At 35.1% G+C, this 17,607-nt stretch overlaps 1 protein-coding gene across 2 annotated transcripts in view; it reads left to right on the forward strand.

The window, feature by feature from the left end:
* Positions 1–17,607, forward strand: part of LOC111047395 (thioredoxin domain-containing protein 11) — a 51,916-nt gene that overhangs the window by 16,808 nt on the left and 17,501 nt on the right. Inside the window, exons 3-6 of one of the 2 annotated variants that reach the window (XM_039434871.1) lie at positions 4,399–4,448; positions 8,897–9,133; positions 10,934–11,137; positions 15,045–15,236. In XM_039434871.1, coding sequence (XP_039290805.1) covers positions 9,047–9,133; positions 10,934–11,137; positions 15,045–15,236 — 483 coding nt within the window. In that variant the 5' untranslated portion in view covers positions 4,399–4,448; positions 8,897–9,046. The remainder of the gene's footprint in view (positions 1–4,398; positions 4,449–8,896; positions 9,134–10,933; positions 11,138–15,044; positions 15,237–17,607) is intronic. The other variant, XM_039434870.1, reaches the window with a different exon arrangement.

Consider the following 17,607-nt stretch of genomic DNA (forward strand, 5'->3'; position numbering starts at 1 on the left):
GAGCAATGAATACTTGACAATTGAACCAAATGAGATTGAAGTAATAAGTGACATCATCAATGATAAAAGGAACCCAATAGTCCTGTTAAAGAAACAAGATGGAATAATTGAGACTAACATGCATAGGTATGGGCCTATCAGAATTACAACTATTATTATCCCTCCTCAAACTTCAGATGGTGACTTTATGAATACAATTTGAGAAATAACAGTCATGGGTGAAATCTATTATATTTATTCGGACGATCAACTATTAAAGGATAAGATTAAAATACTCTATAAAAGTAAAGAATGGAATAAGAAAATAAAATTCTTCATGTGTAATAAAAAGGTAGAAACAATAGAAGATTGGATACAACAATATAATATAATCAAACAGTATCATGTTGGGAGAACTAATCATCGAGGAGTTAAAGAGACTGTTCAATATCTCAAACGACAGTATTATTGGCTCAATATGCTCAAAACTGTGAATAATGTTCTAAGTGCATGCGAAACTTGTGAAAAAGTTAAATATGATAGAGCCCCTTACAAGACACCTCTACAGTTAACACCTACACCTGAACGACCCTTCCATACAATGGAAGTCGATGTTTTCCATTACATCATGAAAAATATTTAACTTCAATTGATCGGTTCATTAAATTCGCCACCGCTTGGCTTCTTAAAAACAAGACAGCTAAATGCCTAGTAGTGAATCTGATAAGACTTTTGGGGTTATACCAAAGTCCACAGGAGTTAATATGGACCGAGGGAAAGAGTTTTGCAATAGTCAAGTGAAGGCAGTATTACAAGAGTTTGGAATCGCAATTCATTTTACACTTTACTCTACTTTACTTTCATTTTTACCACCTATATCATTGAGATCAGGGGCACGTCAGGTAAGGTAGGAGGGTGAGGTCAGGGTATCAGCGGAAGATCCGTTGAGCGCTTAGCTCCATGAATTCTTGTATTGAATACAGAGGGTTCTCAGTCAGATACTTTTTGAGAGCCTTTTTGAATTGGTTTTGACATTCAATTTGTTTGAGGTCATCTGGTAGACAGTTGAAAAATTTACACCCTGAGGATTCTGGCTGTTTTTGTAATTTTTGTAGTCTGTTGTAGGGAATTTCAAGATCATTTTTTCTTCTTGTGTTGTGCTCGTGGATATTTCTTCTGTGTGGCTTGTCTGGTTTGAATTTTTTTATATGCATGATTGCTTCAAGTATGTATAGAGATATTACAGTGAGGATCCTATCCTGTATGAAGTATGGTTTGCAGTGTATATCGTGTGGTAAACCATTTATTATTCTTATTATTTTCTTTAGGAGAATTAGAACTTGCACAATGTAGGTCTGCGGGGCTGCTCCCCATGCTATTATTCCATAGCCCATATGTGATGCAAATAGCGAATAGTAAGCTATCAGAGCAGTTTTTTTGTCAGCTATTGCCTTTATACGATGGCATAGAGAGCTGAGGATAGTCTACCTACCAACTTTTCAATGTGTTTGTCCCATGTTAGGTGTGCATCAAGTGTAATTCTCAAAAATCGAGCTGTACCTCTTCATCAGTATTTAGTTGGTTTTCGGTTGCTGATCTTGTATTGCAATTTATTACTGTGCTTTTGGAGGTGTTTATATTAAGTTTTAGGTTTGTCAGGGCTGTTTTTGTTGAAGCTATGGTAGTTTTATAATTTAATTGTAGTTCATCCTGGTCTTTCCCATTCATGATTAAAGTTGTGTCGTCGGCGAATAGAATACATTTAAAAAACATTGGAAGTTGTTTGGGCAAACCGTTTATGTAGATAAGAAATAATAATGGTCCCAGCACAGATCCTTGCGGTACTCATAGGTTGGGCTAGAGATCTGGCGTTCATGGTTTTGCCTTTGTTCTTGTATCTAAGCTCCACGCATTGGTATCTGTCTGTTAGATAGTCTTCCAACCACTTCCCTGCTTGGCCTCGTATTCCTATTTTGCAAATTTCTGTTTTTAGAATGTTCCAGTCCAGACTGTTGAAGGCCTTTTCAAGATCTAGAAAGATTGTGGATACCTTTTTCTTTTGTTCCCAGTTTTGTGTGACAAAATATAAGAGGTCTGCTAAGGCTGCATCTATTATCTTATCGAATCCATGTTGGTGAAAATGTAGTTTGTTGTTTTGTCTCAGAATTTGCAGGTATATTGCTTTTTCCAGGTATTTTGATGAAGTAGGCAGTGTTGCTATTGGTCGGAAGTTTTCTATACAGTATTTGTTTTATCATTTTTTTTTATACTTTGGATAGACAAGTGATATTTTCATGTAGTCTGGGACTGTAGCTTCTGCAATAGAGGAGTTTACTATTTGTAGAATCGGGTGATAAATTTCGTCACGACAGTGGTAGAGCAGTTTTCCCGGGATCCCATCTATTCCCGCCGAGTGTTTATGTTTGGTCATTAGGAAAATGTCAATCAGATCTCTTTTTGATATGCTCTCGAACCTTTCCAATAGGGCCTCGTTTTCCTGGTTTGTGGCAAGATAAGAATTTGGTGAAGTTAGCACTTGAATATTGGTTTGGCCGACATTTACGAAGTAGTTATTTAAATATTCCACTAGGGTGTGAGGGTCTGTTTCTAGTTTGTTACCCATTACCAAACTTAGTACGTCATTTCCTGTGTTTTTCTTCATTTTTCGTTCCTCATTTATTACCTTCCATGTTTCTTTAGTTTGATTTGCTGACTGCTTTATTCTGTCTGTTAAGTATATCCTTTTCTCCACTTTGACTTCCCTATCATATAGTTCCTTTGACTGTGAGTATTTGGTCTTGTGTTCGTGGGTTCCGGTCATTTGGTATAAGGTGTTGGCATCAAGTAGCTTCTGTCTCAGGTCTCTTATCCTTCCAGTAAATTCAAAATGTCTTGTCTTTTTTCTGTTTATTCTTCCTGCTTTGAAGGGGCAAATGTGAAGTTCCCTTGAGAAGTCGGTTTGTAGTGTGTAGCCTGGTATATTAGCAATCTCTAGTCTGTCCTTGCTCAATCCGTGTTCAGCTATTAGTAAGAAATGGGGTCTTATTTTTTCCACCTCTACGATCAATTGTTCTATCTCATTTTGTAGGCCTCGTTGTATATTCAGGAAGAAAACTACTGTATTTTTGTCTATTGTTTCTCTTGATAGGTTGCTTTTTTTCCATGGTCCGGTAAGTACTCTCCATTAGGTTGTGTCATTGGGAGTGGTCTTCTTTGTGTGCTTTGTCGTTTTTTGACTCGGTGTGTCTGGGTTCAGTATATTATTCTCTGCAGTTGTCATATTCTCCGTTGGATCAGAGGTGTCTGGGTTCTGCATACTATTCTCTGCGGCCGTCATATTCTCTGTGTTTGTCTATACTTTGATATCATCCAGGCCACAAGCTGAGTCATTTAGCGTCATAATTGTAGGATTACCCTGGGGTTCTGCATTTTTCATAATTATCCCGGCCAGGGCTCCTTTTTTGTTTGGGTGAACCCCGTCATGTCTGTAGCAGTAATGAAATAGGCTCCAAGTTGTAAACACATGAATTGAAATGCTTCGTTTGTCTCCGTAACATGTAGATCTCTTATGTCCCTTCTACACATTATACCATTTTGTGTTTTTATGCTTTTTCATGCCCGCCTCTATAGTATACCAGAGGGGTCGCATAATGTGGTTGGGTGTATTATAATTTATTAGGTTATTTGATCCTATCTTATTTGCCAATTTATTTACAACAACAGGACACCCAAGATCCCACGGCATGATTGAGACATTACATAATACTTTAACAGAACATCTTCATCTCTTAGAGGCTGATAAATCAATAACTGGAAAAGAAGCAATGGCGAGGGCAATATTTGCTTACAACAATAGCATTCATTCAACAACAGGCCTTACGCCTCTGGAATTAATTCATCAGCATGAGATGCACAAACCAATCTGGGAAAAGATGTGTAAAGAGAAGAAGAATAGAATCGTACGGCATAATTTGGAAACCGAACAAGTGGACGAAAAGATTAAAGTTGGTGATATCGTCTTCAAAAAGAACCATTATAAACGGACTAGAGCAGATCACCGTTTTATAGGACCTTTTATTGTTCAGGAACTTCTCTCAAGGAATCGATTGAAGCTTGGAAAATTGCAAGGAATGAAAAAACGTTCTGAGATAGCACATGTTCATGAGATAAGGAGAGTCAAGAGGCGATCGCCAGATTGCCAAACGAACTAACCAACATAGGCTTGTTTTCATTGTTATTTTGGTTTTTATGTTTGTTGCAGGGATAGTGAAGACTGGGGAGGGGCAGATAGTAAACCCAGCTGTTACATCAGCTTCACTATCCCTATCATTATAATTTGTTGATTTTACAAAAATAAACAGTTCAGTTTTAGAACCAAAACGAACCACATTACTTATATAAATTTATTTATTTATTTAGTGGTTGTAACCGGACCTTTGAGGATCAGGCCAAGGGACAACAATTTCAAGGTAAAGTTAAGATAATAGTTCATTGTACATTCTTTTTTCCAGACCCATCATTTTTAATTTTTTTTTATTTCAAAAACCTGAACGACCACAGATCAGCAAGCGAGTAGCCCTTATTATTGATTATTATAATCAGAAATCTTGATTGTTTGTTATAGTAAATTTTATATCATTTTTCAAAAATTTATTTTCTTTTTGAACCAGTAATCTTGATCGTGTTGAATGTAAATATATGATAGTTTCATAAATTATATAGTGAATTGTTCACTTTTTTGATTTCATCATTACACCCACCTGATAACCTGGTTTTAGTATTTTCTTTTCATTATCTCAATTACATTTTTTTCCCCACCATTACAGTACTTTCTATAATTTTGATACTATGAGAGAATATAACAACAGGTCATTGAATATTTTGGTGGAAAGAATGAAACTGGTTCTCAATTCGGATAGGATAGTTCATGTAGACTGTCTGCAACAGCAAAACTCATTTGACTGTGGTTTCTTAGCGCTCTTTCACCTTGAAAGCTACATCAAAATCAGAACTAAGAACAAAAGTAAATCCATTAATAATAGTTTTGAATTAGGCAGATTTGATTCAAAAAAGTATAGATTGGAGGTATTGGATGCCATCGTTAATTTTTTTTAAAGCAGCAGAATGATGATATTGGTAATGTTTCTCAATCTTCTGTCTCAACAGATCTTGAAAAAAAATCTCTTGCTCCGAAGTCAAAAACTGTTAAACCAGTTAGAAAAATTGAAATATTTATGAGTAGCCAGCCAGGATCGTACTGTTGTTGATAAATTAATGCGTGACAAAGATAAAAAATGCAAATTAACAGGTACACTGAAGCCTGGAGCTTGTTTTGAGGATGTGACCAGGGAGAGCGTGGGTGACTGCTCAGATTTGGGGCCTCTGGATGCGGCAGTGTTGATTGGAGGGGGTAATGACATTGCCAGAAATGATGCCAAAGGTTTCATATCAGTCCTGCGTAGGAGGCTGGCTGATTGAAGACATACCACAGTATTTTTATTTGACATTCCACACAGGTATGACCTCCCAAAATGGTCTTGTGTAAATAAAGCAATTCAATGGGCAAATTCTGAGATACATAAAACATTTAAACATTTTGAAAATGTCACTGTGTTAGAGCTTTGTAAGTTGGGGAAACGTTTTCATACAAAACACGGGCACCACTTGAATGATCTTGGAAAGCGGTACGTTGCCGCACAAATCTTAAAACAAGTCAATAAAGACGTGATAATTCCAACCAATAAACTTATTCCTCTAAAAAACTACTAAGGCCATCAGCCGAGACTGATTACAATCCATATCGGCTGAATTATAGGGATGATTGTGCCATTCACTCTAGGAAAAGTAATAAATATCTTACATCAAAATGTACAGAGCTTATCAAATAAAATAGGACTGCTGGAGGAGATTATTGTTTATAATTAAAAGTTGGACATATAGATTATAGTTACACATATATGTGTATCGGAGCATTGGATGACTGATGCTGAGCTTGAAGTAAACTCTAATATTAAGCATCTACATTTAGTAACCGGCTACTGTCGCTCAATACGAATTCATGGTGGTGTGGCCATTTATTCAAATTATGATGGGTCCCAATACAAAGTATTAGACTATTTAAATAACATTTTGGTTGAGTTGGACTGTAAATTAGCAGGATTTCATTTCTTGAGTATTGATATCATGGTCATTACTGTTTATAGAAGTACTCAAGGTAGTTTTGAAACGTTTTGTAGGGTTATGGAACTAGCTCTAAGTTATTTAAATAAGAAAAACCGGAAATCAATATTATGTGGTGACTTTAACCTGCATTTAAATAGAAATAGTAAGGATGCACAACACTTTGTTTGTGTTGTATGTATGGGTTCGAAATGATGGTTCATGAACCGACAAGGGGTACGAACTTTCTGGACAATGTATTCACAACTATCAAAGAGTTTGAGTGTTCTAGTGAGTAACTGTCATGTTAGTGATCACTTGGGCCAAATTATTTCAATGAGTAGAGTGAATTATATTGATCCACAGAAATCTAAGACAAACACTGAAAAGATTTATAAAATAGTAAATAAAATTGATGACAGTAATATTAATTTACTTAGGAGTTACCTGTTGATAGAAGGCTGGTCAGATATTTTCAATAATAATGCTGAGGTAGATACAAATTTTGAAGACGGTTATATATTACTACAAATTAAGTTTCAACGTTATAATTTCAAACAGGAAAACTGGTCCTGGTAGACGTTCAAATAACAATCTAAACTGGTATACACAAGAATTGAAAAATCATAAAAATAGGCTTGATTTTTTATACTTTCTTTCCAACACATTCTCTGATTATAAAGATTGTATACTCGAGAAAAAAGTTATTACAGACTAATGATAAAAAAAAGAATCCAACAAAAGTTTAATAGAGAATTCTGAAAATAAGTCGAAAACACTGTGGAACATAGTAAACAAGAATAAATCAGAAAAAAGAACTACTCAAAAACATTATATCTCCAGACAGTTTCAATAGTTTCTTCGCAAATATTGCTAATGAAATCAAGAAAAAACTTGATAAAAATGATACAGTTACATCAGATAATCTACTAAAAAATAAGAATGTTCCTGGAAGTATTGGGGTGTTTAGATTCAAGCCCATTACAGAGAATTGCGTTCTGGAAGTTGTTAAGCATATGTCACCAAAGATAAGCAAATATCACAATGGACTATCCAATGCCCTAATTAAACGGGTCATAGATTGTATTGTTACCCCATTTACGGCACTTATTAATGAAGTCATCGCTAATGGAAAATTCCCCACTTCTCTTAAAATTATCAAAATTATACCAATTTACAAGAAGGGGAAGCATGATGATATTGCCAACTATATAGATGATATTGCCAACTACATAGACCTATTCTTTTAGTCCCTATACTGTCTAAAATAATCGAAATTCTGCTCTGAATGCAATTTTGCTAATTTCTTGAAATTAATAACTTGCTCTGCAAAACACAGTTTGGCTTCCGAAAAGGCCTCTCAACCACACATGCTCTTATAAAACTGGTTGAAGAAATTCTTGACTGCTTTGAAGATAAATCCTCTGCCACTGTCTCTTTCTGTGACCTCAGTCGTGCATTCGATTGTGTGTCACATGATATCCTCCTGGCGAAATTGAAACACCTTCATGTTGAGGACTTGCTCTTGAGCTATTTTCTTCCTATTTGCGAGGCAGAATGCAGTACGTCTCCGTGAATAGTGACAACTCTTGCGTTTTGCCTGTGGAGTGTGGTGTGCCTCAGGGGTCTGTATTGGGTCCAGTGCTTTTTCTGATCATGATTGATGATCTTAGCATAAATGTCCCAACAAAAATCTTCATGTATGCCGATTATAGTTCTTAATAAGCATACAAATGATGCTCAAGCTGTGCACTGTCGGAAAGGAATCTGGAGTCAGTGCAGACTTGGTTGAATGCCAACTGTTCCTCAACAAAGCCAAAACCACAACAGTCACTTTTAGGCCCAAAAAGGGATCAGCAACAAATGATACTGGTAAGGAGCAGAAATTCCTAGGAATAATTATTGACCCTACTCTAAGTTGGGCACAACACATTATAGGTTGAGCAGCAGTGTGGTTGTGGGCAGCTGCACCAACATGGACTACGTCACGCTTATTTCGGTATTTTTCATCCACACATTTCCTATGGCCTTATAGTCTGGGGATGTTCTTCACAAGCACAAGACATTTTCATAATGCAGAAAAGGGCTGTCAGAGTCATCGCCAGTGCACATTGTAGAGATATTTATAAAGTTCTTCGCATTCTAACTCTATATTCATTATATATATATATATATATATATATATATATAATATATATATATATATATATATTGCAATGCTTACTATTTCTGAAAGCGAATCCGGAGAAAATGGAGTTGAGAAATGTAATTCATTCTTATAATACAAGATCCAATCAGACGCTCTATGTAACACGAAGCAGACTGCATAAAACTGATCAAAGTCCCTCGAATTTCGCAATTAATTGATGAATGGGCTTCCTATTGAGGTGAGGCAACTTAATCATAGGAGGTTCAAACAGATTTTAGAAATATTTCTCTTGAAAAACCCCTTTTACTCAATTAAAGAGTTTATCAGCATGAAAATGAATGTAAAAGATTTCAATATTTAGATTTTATTAATATTACTGTTATATGAATAGGATTAATATACCGTACATGTTTTTATTGTAAATGTGACTTTGTATTGTTTTCATTGACTGTATTTGTATTGACTTAGTGTTACTGTTTTGTTACTGTTATATTGACTGGCCTATATGTCAAATTGTGACATCCTTTTTTTTGGCTAATGAATTTATTTATTTAATCCATTCCAACAAAATATATTTTCTTGTAAATAAACTGTTAAATTTTTTCGCAGGTGTTGTTTGCGGCTATCAACTGCTGGCAACCGGGAAGTGAGTGTCGCTCGCAAGCCAGCAAAATTCCAATAGTAACATATCCCGAATTTATCGCCTACCCTTTGTCCGGTTCGCCTGTCGGCTACACGGGCCAACGACTGGCTGGTCACATGATCAAGTTCATTGAAAACTTACTGCATCCGATCTCCAGGATAGATACCGTCAAAGAATTCTATCAGCTTCAAATCAGGCATGATGTGAGTAAATAAATAACCAATTCATTTATTGAGTCAGTGGTCGAAGCCCAGCTTAGTATTGAACACCGGTGAGCCTTTGGAATTCTTGCTACAGTCGGACTCGCCAACTAACTTCTTAGAACTGATTCTCGTTGGATTGATGAGATAGCTAGAATCAACGCATGTTTCAGAATCAGAATTCTTTTAATTAAAAATCTTGGATAAGAATCAATGCTACAATATTGTAGTCCCCGGATCTTACTTCCTAGAACTGAAACATTTTAGATCTTTATCAGAATCAAGCTAGACACAATGTGAGTAGATGAGTTTGTGGAATAAGCCCAATGTAACATTAAAAACTGGCGAGCCTTTTGAATACTTGCTACAATCTGATTCCACAGAATTAATTTTCTAGAACTGAATTTGTAGTCCAGTCACTATATACATTGGTACTTGCAATTTATATTGTAGTTCAGATTTTGTAATATATTGTTTGGATGCATGAGAGCCAGAACCAATTTTTTAATACAAAATGTTCTTGTACTACATACAGAATGGCCTAAACATCTCGTATTTTCGGTTCATTTTCCAGTTTTCAGCAATTTATGCCAAATCCAGTAATCGGACAGAAAAATTCGTTCCCGCTCTTTTTAGATTATGGAATTCTGAATAAAATGAGATTATTCGGAACTCTCTATCTTCAATGAGTACTGATTTATGATTTTTCAAAAAATAAACAACATTTGAAGAAAAAAATCTATTTTGATGAATTTAAGTTTTTGATCAACAATATCTTCCGATTGTTACCATTTAAATGTATAATGCAAAATTCCTCTGAGCGTAATTTTGTGCTCCACAATGTAAGATCAGATAGAGTGCTCTATCTCATATAGATTTTCAGGTACTCTTGACAACAATGCTCCTTGTGTTTTGAAAAACACCTAATTTTCATCTTCAACCATCATCACCAACCACATTCTCCTCACATTGAGATTTTGCACAATGATAGAAGCTCATGAGATCATGAGCTCATGATCATGAGAATCACCCCTTAAGGTGCGTACAGACTTTCACTCTGCTCCGCAACCGAACGTCACTCCAGCAGAGCGATTGATGATCGACCGGGGAGCAACAGTGGTTCGACCGGGGAACGCGAGAAGATCTAACATCTTCCGTAACGTTCATGAAGGGTGCGTGGGCGGAGCGACTGTGGTTCGATGGAGGAACGAGGGCGGAACGAGGGCGGAGCGTTCTCGGTGCGGGTTGGAAGCGCGTATATGTGTACGCAGCTTTAGATGCATTTCATTTCAGTATTTCCGAGTGGAGAGGCGCGCACAATCTTTCAAGTCCCGCTCGCTACCCCAACACCAAAATATCCAGTTAGGAAACAGATTGGGGTTTTATCGTTACGTAAACTTCGAATCACAAATTAAATTAATTTCTTAGAATCTTGATACTCAAGTGCAGGACTTCAATAATTTTTTTATTATATGGCATTTCGAATTCATATTGCCATATTTCATATCATTTGTAATATTATGTCTTGTAGAACAATATATGCTTTTAATTTTAAATTATCCGCCTATGATATTTGTACATTTATACCAACTATTGATTATCTGAAATCAATTTAGACATAATATTACACATTCTATAAATTAATATCGTATTGTTAACTATATAAACATATTTTCATATCAACTCATTTTTATTGTTATGCTTCGAACAAATGAAATTATTTACTATTATTCCATTGTGCCTAATTTTCACTTATCAATTCGCTTAGTTTTTTTCTAATTAAGCTTCTGTTTCCTCTCACAGACTGTTCTAGTTGGATTTATAGAATTCTCGAACATGCGTGGAGGTCTCGAGTATAAAGCATTGTACGATTCGGCCCTGAAACTGGCTGAAAAAGGAACCAACCAAGACGTGGGCGTAGCTGTGGCAACCAATTCGATTATTGCGACCGAAGTAACCATTACAAAGATGCCTTCTTTGTATCTTATTTCATGGGACGATTGCAAGGTAATCACAATCATCTCCACATTTCATTTCAACCAAATCATAGCAATTTTTACTCGTAACAACTGTCAACAGCATGTAATAAAATCTAATAAAATTTTATTTCTATTCTTCTATCCAATAAACAGAAAAGGATTAACAAGTGATTGCGATGTAGTTATTAAAAACATACTCATTATCAGAATAAGAGTTGCGAATTTAGTTTTTGGAAATTGGAATGTTTTAAGATTTCGATTGAATAATTATAAGAAAACTCATCAGAATGAATTCAATGAGAACAAATCATCAGATTAAATCAACAAATCATCAGAACGAATCTTGAGAGTCTCTGAGATTGATAATGTTGCCGTTGTAGAAAATTGTAACAATGCTACAATAATTGAAAATAACTTTTAACACGATAAAGTAATCAAACAACAGAGGTTTTTCCAAAATAGAAGTTGTATTTTTTTAATAGTTACAGTTATTTTGCAATATCAACGATTTATTCGTCCAGGATTCGAATCCCATCCCGGGCGAGATATGTTTCTTGTGCCACTTCCGAAAATCACTTGTTTAAACATCAGAACATTTTCTTTGATCGTTATTCCTTCCCACTTCCTGTACGCTATCAAAATATTACAATAAAGATCTTGGTGAGCTTTAAATCCTTTTGAGTACAAGTTTGATATTAACATAATTTTCCAAAATATTTTGATGTAATTTTATTTATCATTATAACAATTAAAAAAAATGAAGTAGTCTCTTCATGGATTCCGTTTAGAATTATTTTACGTTTCTTCAATACCTTCATCATGTTCCAGTCTGTATAATCCACCATTCCTAGTATTTCTCAAAACTATTCTTCATAATTCACTTATATCAGCAACAATTTTTCAACTCTTGTATATTCATTTTTAGATAGGTACTGCAATTGAAAAGTACTATTCACTCAATTAATTTTTGATTTATGAAAGATAACCAATCGTTTCGTGAATTTTGAAAAGCACTGTAGATGATCGATATGATTATTACAAATGATTTACGAACGTTTTAAAAATATTTTACCATCAATTCATGATAAAATTTGGATGATTCATAATGATCCATAATCATTCAGGAGTGATGGTACAGTACTGTTATACAAAAATCTGGTGTGGCGCACTCACACAACTTTCCTTGCCGTTATGAAAATTGATCACCTGACGCTAGTGTTCACGCGCATCTCAAGTCTACTATGCAAAGATCTAAGCCAGCTGGTGACAGGACTATAACGCTGGAGACACACAAGGTCTGCTATCTCTTCATAGTGAATGATTTAATAGTAGAATCAACAGTTGCCAACATTTTGCAATTGAAAAATCACATTTTCTCGAATTTCGAGCTTATTTTCATTTTTAGGTGAAAGTGTTACTAAACATTAATTGTAGAGATTTTCATGCTCAATCCTTTCCACTTGAAATTTTTTGTTTAGATTTTATCTTAAGCCTGATAATTGGGAATCTAAAATCAAACTTTGCATAGATAGGACGGAGCTCCTGAAATTTTTACAGATATGGGACTTCTAGCAGTTGATAGAGCTTATCAATGACTATTATAGGTATAAATTTGATCAAAATCGTTGAAGCCGTTTTCGAGAAAATCGGAAAAACCCCGTTTTTGACAACATTTTTGCCATATCAACCGCCATCTTGAATTGCATTTGATTGAAATTGTTCGTGTCGGATACTTATAGTGTAAGGACTTTAAGTTCCATATTTCAAGTCATTCCGTTGATTGGGAGGCGAGATATCGTGTACACAGACGCACATACACTCATACACACACACACACACACACACACACACACACACACACCCCAATACCCAACCACTTTTTTGACTCAGGGGACCTTGAAACGTATAGAAATTTAGAAATGACCTATGGTAAAGAAATTAAAAATAGAAACATTATCTTTCTCCACCAATGCTTACTGAAATTTGATTGACGTCAGAGTAGAAATAATTAAATATATCATTCATTCGCACGCTTCATTTGCATTATGCTTAATAACAGTGATGGCCTAGATAAATAGAAAGTTCTCATTCTGAGCAGCTTTAGAAACTGAGCACATTAGAATTGCCAAAATTCGAAATAAAATTTATTCACCCGCATGCGAACCGAAATCTCAATATTGTTACTATCTATTGGCTTAAACAACCAATATTTCTATCCATAAAATTATCTACAATTTTAAAATAATGCTGTATTATGAATATTTAATTCTAAATGAGCTGTTTATTCTCCACTGATTAATGTCAAAGTACCATTAACCTGTATTTCCATCAGCTTATATTTAAGATCTAAACCATTACTTTTATAAATTTTCCATTCTTGAATGAACAGACTTGAAATTGTCGAAACAGATTTTCCAAAACTTGATTTAATTGATTAATTAGAAATTACAGGAAACTAGCTCGATTGTCCATTTAATTATCAATTTCTTGTAAATGTTGTAAAATATCGCATTGCAGATTCATTCATTCATTTCATTAAGTAAAGTCTGATAACTGAGTTTTAATCTATTATATTGAGTGTCTATTAGGCATGTTGAATATTTTACTAATAACAAGTTTCACATGTAGCTGCTGCCACAATGCTAATTTCATTGATTTTATTAACGCTTTATCAATAAGTTTGATAGAATTTTGGCTACTGACCTATGCTACTGCTACGTAAGTTTTTACTATTTATGTATTATTGATTCATATGATATTCAACCTTGTTCCTCACTTAGATACTATTCATTTTTGTTTATTGTCCTCGATTTCTTATTGTTCAATTCTTATGATTGTAAGCTATCTTACATAAGTAAGTTATTGTAGTACAAAACTTTTGACAATTTATGAGAACCTATCCTTGATTGAACGTGCGTTAGCAAGTTCTTACTTTTGACTCAAGGTCGAATTTGCTGTCCGTCTGTGTGTTTGTTTGTATGTTCTACAATAACTTTTGAAAGAATTGATCAATCAGCTTCATTTTTTGAAAAATTAATATTCTTCAAAACTTTTAACAGATCAAGTTGTAAAACAAAATTTACCGACTCAGATCTTTTCAGACAAAAAAGGATAGGCCCTCAATATAGCTATCTATGCTATAGATAGAATCAACAAACACGAGAGGAAAAATTATTCAAACATTATAAGCAATATTTTAAATTGATTTCAAGCTACTGAAGGTGCAATTACTTCAGCCACGCGGCTAGAGTCGTCACATAATTTCATCCATTAGATTTTATCACTCATCGGATTTTCATGTTGTATGAACGTTATGGCGGCAGATGAATTGGAAGTGTTGGCTACTACATTGCTTCTACGATTCATATCTAATCAATTTATAGGTTATGTGCTCCAACCGCGATGACTCATGCAGCGAGGCCCCAGCTGCGCGGCTAGAGTTGTCGCTGAAGTTGTTTGTTGATCAATCAACTTCAAATTGAGACACAAATTATCTGAACCATTTAACAGATTAAGTTCGTTTATCCAAAAAAAATGTCTCACTCCTTCGTTTTTTTTTTAGGAAATTACAGGAAAATATTAAAAGTGCATGTGGAAAGTATAATTAAAAATCGCAAATGACCTGTCAGCTAGATTAGACTATCAATTGCATGCAATTAATAACTCAATACAATTTTTCTCAACTTTCCACTGCTTTCAATTGAACAGCTGGCAGAATATCACAGGCATTTTGAGCGAGTTCTCTAGCCAGGGGCTCACTAGTTAAAATCACCCTATTTTAAAAATTTCTCCACTTGATACGAAACTAAAAATAAAACGTTTTTGGTGGTGGGATCGACAACATCCTTAAGTTATTTCAATTACATTGTCCTATTCAGATCCATTTGCAGAGCATCTAATTTATCTCACTTCTTTTACATCTCATTTTTTTGTAGGAGTATACGGGTACATGGAAATCTGAAGCAATAGTACAATGGGTGGCCCAAAATATTGAACGAGCTGCAATGTGGCTTTCACCTCCTGGTAGCAAGAGTCTCTCATTCAAACGTTTTGTGGAAGAAGGATCAGTTTTAATTTTATTCACTCCAGATAATCCTCTGCTTGACCACAATCATCACTACGACATGGTAAGAAATGATAAAATCATTTGATAATTTCAATGCAGCTCATCAAGAAATGGTCGAAAAGATTCTATACTTGCTGACATCATTCAATCACCTGTTAGTACCAGACCATTGAAATACAGTAATATTATAAAAAGACAGCTATATTGGTGCCAATTTATAACTGAATAGATGGTAGTTGATCGTTTTTTTATTTTTAACTGCAACTGGAGGCGTTTTGTTGTTTACTTGGACTTAGATGGCCCTGGGAGTAAGAGTAAGTAAATATAAGTAAGTATTGCATTTATTATTGTAAATATTTGAATTGTCATACAATATTTTCGAAATATAGTATTAGGCTGCTGCAGTTGAACTGCCAGCATTTATGTCATTTATAAGGAATTTTTGAAGTGAATCTCACTTGTAGCCTGCAAGTACGACCGAGCGGGAACGGTGCATTTCAAATTGTCCAGTATTTAAAATTTTAGTTATTTGTGTTTATTATCTAATATATCAAAACATCTTGAATAATATTAACATACTGTATAAACATTAAAATTCAAATGATTAGTTTGCCTTTTAAACATGATTCCTGAAGAGAACCTTTTAGGCTCTGGTCCAGAGACCAATTCATAAAGAGAACCTTCTAGGTTCTGGTCCATGAACCAATTCATAAAGAGAACCTTTTAGGATCTGGTCCAGAGACCAATTCATAAAAATAACCTTTTAGGTTCTGGTCCAGAGACCCATTCATTAAGAGAACCTTTCAGGTTCTGGTCAAGAGACCAATTCGTGAAGAGAACATTTTAGTTTCTGGTCATAGACCAATTCATAATGAGAACCTATCAGGTTATGGTCCAGAGACCAATTCATAAAGAGAACATTTCAGGTTCTTTTCCAGAGACCAATTCGTGAAGAGAACCTATCAGGATCTGGTCCAGAGACCAATTCATAAAGAGAACCTTCTAGGTTCTGGACCACAGACCAATACATAAAGAGAACCTTTCAGGTTCTGGTCCAGAGACCAATTCATAAAGAGAACCTTTTTGGCTCTGGTTCGGAGACCAATTCATAAAGAGGAACCTTTTAGGTTCTGGTCCAGAGACCAAATTATAAAGAGAAGCTTTTAGTTTCTGGCCCAGAGACCAATAATTTATAAATAGAATTTTTAGGTTCTGGTCCAGAGACCAATTCATAATGAGAATATTTTAGGTTCCGGTCCAGAGACCAATTCATGAAGAGAACCTTTTAGGTTCTGGTCCAGAGACCATTTCATAAAGAGAACATTTTATGTTCTGTTCCTGAGTTCAATTCATAAAAAGAACCTTTTAGGTTCTGGTCCACAGATCAATTCATAAAGAGAACCTTTCAGGTTCTGGTCAAGAGACCAATTCGTGAAGAGAACATTTTAGTTTCTGGTCGTAGACCAATTCATAAAGAGAACCTATCAGGTTATGGTCCAGAGACCAATTCATAAACAGAACCTTTCAGGTTCTTTTCCAGAGACCAATTCGTGAAGAGAACCTATCAGGTTCTGGTCAAGAGACCAATTCATAAAGAGAACCTTCTAGGTTCTGGACCACAGACCAATATATAAAGAGAACCTTTCAGGTTCTGGTCCAGAGACCATTCATAAAGAGAACCTTTTTGGCTCTGGTTCGGAGACCAATTCATAAAGAGGAACCTTTTAGGTTCTGGTCCAGAGACCAAATTATAAAGAGAAGCTTTTAGTTTCTGGCCCAGAGACCAATTTATAAATAGAATTTTTAGGTTCTGGTCCAGAGACCAATTCATAATGAGAATATTTTAGGTTCCGGTCCAGAGACCAATTCATGAAGAGAACCTTTTAGGTTCTGTTCCTGAGTTCAATTCATAAAAAGAACCTTTTAGGTTCTGGTCCACAGATCAATTCATAAAGAGAACCTTTCAGGTTCTGGTTTATAGACCAATTCATGGAGAGAACCTTCAATGTTTTAGTCAAGAGACCAATTCATAAAGAGAACCTTTTTGGTTCTGGTCCAGAGACCAATTCATAAAGAGAACCTTTCAGGTTCTGGTCCAGAGACCCATTCATTCATTAAGAGAACCTTTTGGGTTCTGATTCAGAGACCAATTTATAAATAGAATATTTTAGGTTCTGGTCCAGAAACCATTTCATAAAGAGAACCTTTCAGGTTCTGGTCCAGAGACCAATTCATGGAGAGAACCTTCAAGGTTTTAGTCAAAAGACCAATTCATAAAGAGAAACTTTTTGGTTCTGGTCCAGAGACCAATTCATAAAGAGAACCTTTCTGGTTCTGGTCCAGAGAACAATTCATAAAGAGAACCTTTTAGGTTCTTGTCCAGAGACCCATTCATTAAGAGAACCTTTTGGGTTCTGGTTCAGAGACAAATT

Source organism: Nilaparvata lugens, chromosome 8 (assembly GCF_014356525.2).
Source record: "Nilaparvata lugens isolate BPH chromosome 8, ASM1435652v1, whole genome shotgun sequence".
NCBI lineage: Eukaryota > Metazoa > Arthropoda > Insecta > Hemiptera > Delphacidae > Nilaparvata > Nilaparvata lugens.